General features: G+C 34.6%; 1 protein-coding gene across 2 annotated transcripts; it reads left to right on the plus strand.

Moving 5' to 3' along the window:
* The first annotated feature begins 2033 nt into the window (after window positions 1-2033).
* On the plus strand, window positions 2034-7155 carry LOC132713567 (uncharacterized). Of its 2 annotated transcripts, none has more exons than XM_060696206.1 (5): window positions 2034-2508; window positions 3188-3298; window positions 6116-6162; window positions 6507-6613; window positions 6925-7155. In XM_060696206.1, the coding sequence occupies exons 2-5, from the start codon at window positions 3207-3209 to the stop codon at window positions 7048-7050; spliced, it is 372 nt and encodes a 123-aa protein (XP_060552189.1). In that variant the 5' UTR covers window positions 2034-2508; window positions 3188-3206; the 3' UTR covers window positions 7051-7155. The 2 variants fall into 2 exon arrangements, with proteins under 2 accessions (XP_060552189.1, XP_060552196.1); XM_060696213.1 differs by lacking the exon at window positions 2034-2508 and adding an exon at window positions 2885-2962.
* The last annotated feature ends 205 nt before the right edge of the window (window positions 7156-7360 follow it).

A 7360-nucleotide genomic window follows, 5' to 3' on the forward strand; every position in this document is an offset into this window, starting at 1 on the left:
TCGAATAGTTCAGCAGGCCAACGTAATCGGCCGGTTCATCGCAGGGGGAAAAGGCGCTCCCTTGTAAATCAAATATGAGACAATCAGGCTCTCTAGAGGGATACCCCCTTCCGAACTTTGCGTCAGCAGTGACATCAGTGATGACATATACCTATAGCCCTCCTTTCACAACACTCAAAACTTTATTGCATGTTTGTCTTTGGTTGAAAAATTAGCACTACAATAAAGTCTATGAATTAAGAAATTTTATTTTATTTTTGTCTTTATATAAATTATGGTTAACTTGTCTTTATCTTTTATATGTTGATATGTTGAATTTGAGCATACTGTTCATTCTATCTTATTCCATGCATTTATGTTTTGAGAAAACCCCCATCAAATTATTTCGTATTAAGAAATATGTTTACGAAGTCCGTTAAAGATAGAAAGGTCTATTATGAAATATACTGTAACTCAATATGTAAATATAAGTAAAAATTAAATATGATGTTAACGTCCATGGAATCGCCATCTGTAAAATAAAATAAAAAAAGCCATAAAAATTGATATTTCTACAAACATCAGTACGTTGTAAAGGCTTTGTTTCATATTTAATTCTACATTAAATATATATTGCATGCAGTACCTTTAAACTGGATTGTTAGGCTCCGCCTACTTAGTGTACTGACCAATTGACTTCATATTGTTAGACAGTCTTAGAAATAAACTCATAGTATCAACATCTCGTATTCTCTGCATCCACACCAAATAAACAAACATAAAACAGGCTTTGACGCTTGTAAGCTTATAATCAATTCATAACGAAGCAATATATATATAGCTTTGGTTGCATCCCGGTCCGCTGGTCTTTCTGCGGGCATCCCTCCTTTTTTATTTCGAGTAAGAATTATTAATCATACATTATAGACAACAAAGTTTATGACTGTGTATTTCCCTGGCACTGTCTGGTTTTTTTTCCTCAGGAGTTTTCGTTTCATAGAAACTGCCTTGCATTCTCTTAAATAATAGAAACTAAAGAAATACATGCTTCTACAAACATCCACAAACAAATGTTAAGATGTCAATCAAAACGACGGAGTATTAGCCAAAGATATGAATTTTGAGCAAAAAATAGGTCACAGTATACGGCGGTCAATGAGAACCTAAATGTACAGTAACCTAAGACAATAATGAAAGGAGACAGCCCTTAAAGGGCTGTTGTTGCCAAGCAAAGGGCCCTGCCTTACAAGCCGGCTATCTGTGCTAGAGACTCAAGCACCCTAGTATCATTCTCGTGTTTTCTGCCTACATCGTTAGGCCATTCCCCTCGCCTTTAAATAGTCAGGACATCGGCAGCTGGACGAAGTAGCAGTCACGATAACAGGCAGGGTCATTTACGTTTACTTCCGCCTAGCCGCAAATCCTCTGCCAATGCCATGTGTCGTCTCAGCAACGTGCACGCAACGAGGGGAAGTGAGGAATTCACGCTAACCTGTTTTTTCATTTGAAATCAAACAAAGCGTAAAAATCTAAGCGCAAACAATTTTTTTTTCATTTTTGAAACATCATTTAGAAATAAACTTTCAGCGCTTTTTGTGATAACGAGTATAAGTGAAGCATTATTTTTTTCCAAATAACAATTTAAAACTATGTCAATTTGACAACAATATATTACTAGTATTCGGTGTTCTTTTTTATAGGTTATGTAAAGAAAACATAGTTATTTTATATTATAGTTTATATAGCAGACCGCATTCATTAAACATCATTTTTAAATTATGAAATAAAAGTCACGACAAAGATCTTAATTAAAGAATATAAGTAAAATGCTGCAAGAGGAGCAAAAATATTTGAAGGATATCAAACATGAGTCAAACACGAAAAAATATACATGTGCTGAGATTTTAAGAAAAACAAAAAGATTCAAGTAATAATTTTCATGTTATGTGCGATAAATGATTGATTTTGCAGTACTTATCAACATCTTTCTACCTTTTTTTGGGGTAATTTACTGGTTGCAAGTACTATTTGTTATATGTAAATTACTTTCTTTGTTCACATTACAATTTTTTTACTATTTAATATATTTTCAATGTTAAATGAATTTGAATTTTCACTTTGCAAACTTATTACTGATGACACCATTTGTAAATAATGCAATAAACATGTATAATATACATGTCCTACCTACCTAGCATTACTTTATGTTATAATCAAAATATTATATGTGAGGTCAGATTACAGAAATTTTTAACGTACGCTTGTCATATATGATGAACATACATAGCAGAGCCATATATAATTTTGACTGGGGTGTACGGAAAGGTGCAGTTTTGTGCCACATGTTGTTTAATGTATTATATAGGTGATGGATACAGCTGTTGCTGCTAAGCCACATATGGGCGGGAGCATAATGGTGAAACGGGTTTTGGAAGTCCAACAAGTATCTACTATATAAGTAAAAGGTTTCTATTCGATCTACACATTTGAATATAAGCAATATTCAGTTGACGATCGTTCAGATTACATGTAGGTACTTTTTAATTTTTGTAAAACATACTAGTATGGTGGGAGCATTTTTCTTACTTTACTTTCACAAATGTATAACATAGAGGATATTTGTTTGTTTTGCATGCAAGATTGAAATATAATTTCACCGAGTCAACACGAGATGCAATATTTTCACGAGTGGCGTAGCCACGAGTAAAAACAGAATAGCTGGTGTTCACGAATGAAATATTTTCCAATCTTATATGTAAAACAAATAAATTTTCTTTTTATTTCATGCTTTTTAAGTTATTTTAAGTATTTTTTTTACTGCTTTTGCCGCGCATTCTCCTTTGTGACGTCATATCATCAATTTTAAAATATAGTTCTGTTAAAGTTCACTAATTTTGTTACATTTTTAACATGATGTATAATGACATCGACTTTCTTTTCCTAAAGAAGCAAAATTTACGTTCGACGGCTTTTATTTCTGCCTGTTATTACATTTAGTTATGATTTTCTTTTCATCCGCATTCCGGCTACAGTGAACATTATATATATTTTATAAATTTCACTAGTGGTTTATCAGAATATAATCATCTGATATATTACAATAAAACACTGGAAAGCATGAAATAAAACTCCTTAAACAACAAATACTTTCATTTTTTGACAAAATTGACATATTTTCTTCACACATTTTATTATTCTATAATTTCAGTAATACCTTTGAGATAAAGATGGTACGTTTAACACTCGTATTGTTGTTTGTTGTTGCTGTTGCTTTTGTTGTTGCTGATGAGGATGAAGACAATTCCTGCACCGAACTTAAGTAAGTAAATGCATTATAAATTTGGCTAGTGATCAAAATATATCCACTCAAGAAGCGGATGGTGAACACTGTTCAATCGGACATGAAATTTTAGTTTCGTATGATTTAATACGCCCCATGGTGGACAATGCATTGTAGGAGCACATTTTTCTCGGAGCACATTTGTCTCACGAGGTGTGACCGATGTGCTCGGAAACATTCATATTTGCGACAAATTGGAAATGAGACAGGTGTGTTCGACACAATAGAAAGGACACTCGAAGCATATTTGTCTCACATTCTTCAATAAAATTCTAAAAAGGTAATAATTATGCCCGTCCGTATACAAGCTTCCAACCAATGTTCTGTGTTCTGTGTATTCTATATTTCTAATACCGTTTTAGGTCACTTCCGGTAAATCAAAAACTGCCTGCCACTGCACGAGAGTCAAATATTAACTTAAAGAATATCTTTGTTCTGCATGTCACAATGAAAATTTATCCACAACCCAAACACATATACAGCGAGTCCATTCTTTTCGTTATTTATTGTGACACGTTTCTTTCCGATGCTTAAAGTTTTATAAATGATTTAAGAAACATTCTAACAACAAGGTAGTATCGACGGTGGCATAAAGCGGACATATGAATTTCTATTAGGTTCGCAAGCAATAGTTATTACGTGGCCATGCGATACTATAATCCGTGCGCACGCATTAACTATTACATGCGCATGCGGATAGGTATTCCGCATTTGGACCCTGAACGGGCATCCTAACATAAATGGTTCGACGCCTCGAGCGAGTGTTGAACCTACAGCGTTTAGGGGCAAGTTGTTTTTTGAAATCACTCGGTCACGGAGGCCCTTAAATGATGTAAGGAAGAAAATGAGAAGAACATCCCACACGTATTTTGTTTTGTTTTTTAAAAATATCGCAATTTTCCGAGAATTGCTGATTGAAAAAGCACTTTGCATCAGTTCCTAAAAGAATCCGGGTGATGCCATAATTATGGAACATTAGGCCTCGCAGAATCGGGCGAGACGGACATTCAGACGAGCCACAAAGGCAGGCACGATATTGTAACACGAGATCTCGCAATGTCGAAGTATCCTTACGACATTTCACGGTAGAATATCGTGCCTCGCTTCATGTTTTGCCCGAATCTCGCTTTTCGTGTCTTTCGGTAAAATATCGCGCATCGCTTCGTGTTTGTGCGTCTCAAAGGCCTGGTAATGGTAAAGGCCACAGTGCCGGAGCCATCTGGCATTGGACAGGTTATTGGACACTATTTTTATCTGCATGGAACAGACGTCTAAATTTAAGCTGTTTTCTGTTTAAATTTCATCATGGATATGTTTTTGACATTTTGGTAGAAAAATGCGAGCAAAGGTTATATTTGATGAAGTGAGTTTCAATTTTAGTATTGGTGGTTCTCCCACGTCACAGCAGTGTGATTTTTAAGTGATTTTACAAATGTGACGCTAGAACTGTTTCTTAGAAGATATACATTTTATAGCAGTTTTATAATAACTTTTTAAAATGAGATATAAGGATTTGACCTTTAAAATGGTTCTCGCTATGTTTTAATTGTAGCTCTTTGAAAAATGTCAATATATTATATAAAATTAAAAGGGAATACTATTTAGCGGTTTATGGTCACGAAGGATTTTCTTGTCTCGCGTCGACGTACAAGATGTGAAACGAGACGCGAGATGCGAAACGAGCCACGATATTGTATTGTTTAAATTATATCGATTGATTACGGTGTTCCGTTTGGACATAAGTAACATATTGTCTCCCTGAACCGCTATGCACGATGGTACACTGATGAAAGAGCAATACTACGATGGTACATCAAGTTTTCATCATCGTGCCATCTTTATTTCGCCATCGTACCATCGCGCTTTCACCATTGTATCGTCGTGAACGGGTTCCATATGTTTCAGTGTACGCCTTCAGGTTCAGCCAATCAAATTTCTTGAATTTATAAGAGATATTAGAATAAGTTGTTCCACTGTAGGTTTTAAGATATCATAAACCTATTGATGATTACACTTGACTTGAGATAAAACGGCGAACCTCGATTCTAAAAAATATTATACCGTGGGAAAATATGCGACAAATAATTCATAAAAATGACAAGAGGCAATATATTGTGCTTTCTTGTCCCTTAAAACACATGAGACAAATGTGCTTTCTTGTCCCTTAAAAACTTGATCGGAGCACATTTGTCACACAAATAAGTTTTTTGGGGCAGACATTTGAAGTCCCATTTGTCTCATATATGGGACAAATGCGACCGCATCGGTCTTACGTAAGACAAATGTGCCCGAGTCAAATGTGCTCCATAAAGATTGGGAGTATAAAGCTATACCAAAGTAAATCATGTCCTTGAAGCTATATCTTTGAAAAAAATCTCAATTAAGAAAAGCAGAAAGAGTTAAGTAAGAATACAAAGTATAATATTCCAACAGCTTATACAGTAGGTTAAGCGATGATGATCTAAATTTGAATTTCATATCCAGATCATTCGTTCATATTTCTATATTCGATATGAGTGAATATATCTTGTGAATACTGACCGCCCAGTAAAGAGACACATATAGATAACATAGGATAGAACAGATGTTTTGTTTGTTTCATTTTACGCCTTTTTCCAACAGTATTTCAGTAGTTTCCTAACCATCGAGAGTTACACCAGTACAAGGCGCTAATATACCAAAGCATCTCCCGGGGATCGAACCCACGGCATAGAGGTAACTGGAGAGAACAGAATTGTTATTCATAAAATCTATTAAATATCACCATACATAATTATGCCATATTTTATTTTGCAGAGATTGCCCTTGTGGAAGTATTTGCATTGATGGTGCATGCACAGAGGGTACGTACGTTTTATCATATTGCACACAATATTAGAAAATTAAAAAAATAAATATATAACGCAATATAAAATTATAATAATCTGTAAATAAGTAATTATTACATATTTTCATTAGAAAATGATATAAAGATAGCTTATGAATAGCGATATTTAAAATGACAATTTTAATGTGTAAATATGTCAAAATTAAAGACCGTTGCATATGTGCACGACAGGATAACAGTAACATTATTAAAATGTTTGTTAATTAAGAACTTTTCTATATCTGCTAAAATCATTAGTTTCATGTTGAAGAATTATTCTACAGTAACATTTCACTAACTAAAAATGTTTGCTGATTTTAGGTTGCATGTTGTACGACAAATTTATGCCGGCGGGTTCCGAGTCAGAGGTGTACGGCAGAAAATGTCATTGTGGTGATACTCCCGACGAGAAAGGAATGTTGCTAGAGGTAATATCACAACTATAATTATATGTGTAGTTTCCTCTGTTTACAACAAATTGTTTTTGTGCAATATTCTTCTTATTCCTCCATCATATGTGGGCACATCTGTGGGTCTGTTTATTTCTCACTAGATGCTCTCGTTTAAGTGTGAAAGCTACCGCTTAGATTATACATTAACATCTTTGACAAACAATCATTGAAATACTTAAATATCACATTTAAATTATCTCTAGATGCCACTTAGTTCGTTAAATATTTGAGATTTTGATATGATATGGTGTATTCAAGATTTTATTTGTATTTTTTTCTCTGTATAGTGTGCAGAAAATGTAGAGTTTGTAGGCGCTCCTGAAGGCGTCGCTGAATGGGAGAACAACCCTGCTTGTGAAGTGACCGCCGAGGAGGCCCCGGCTGATGCAGCCACCGAAGCACCCGCTGCTTAAATCATTTTGACGTTCATTTAACACAAAGTTCACGACCGCATGTCATGTCAACTTTCATTTGCATCACATAATTATTATGAAATAAATTATGTTTACTTTACGTGAAAACACTTTGCTTTATTTTCAAGAAAAAAATATTTGACCATAAAAATTAGCACAATTCCTACATATTTTAATAAAACAACGACTGAAAAGGGTATAGTTTTGGTTTATGTTACTGTTATGCACCACGGCCCTCACTTCCTGGGAAGATTAACTGCAATATGGGCCGGTCGTCATACGCGAGATGTTTATTTAGGAAATAGATATC

Source organism: Ruditapes philippinarum, unplaced genomic scaffold (genome assembly GCF_026571515.1).
Source record: "Ruditapes philippinarum isolate M1 unplaced genomic scaffold, ASM2657151v2 ctg7447_1_1_1_1, whole genome shotgun sequence".
Classification (NCBI taxonomy): domain Eukaryota; kingdom Metazoa; phylum Mollusca; class Bivalvia; order Venerida; family Veneridae; genus Ruditapes; species Ruditapes philippinarum.

What these genes read in the sequence shown, in the direction of transcription:
- LOC132713567 (XM_060696206.1), top strand. Translation starts at nt 3,207, where the DNA reads ATGGTACGTTTAACACTCGTATTGTTGTTTGTTGTTGCTGTTGCTTTT. An exon ending in AATTCCTGCACCGAACTTAA is followed by an intron (nt 3,299 to 6,115) that starts GTAAGTAAATGC and finishes TTTATTTTGCAG; the next exon opens with AGATTGCCCTTGTGGAAGTA. An exon ending in AGAAAGGAATGTTGCTAGAG is followed by an intron (nt 6,614 to 6,924) that starts GTAATATCACAA and finishes TTCTCTGTATAG; the next exon opens with TGTGCAGAAAATGTAGAGTT.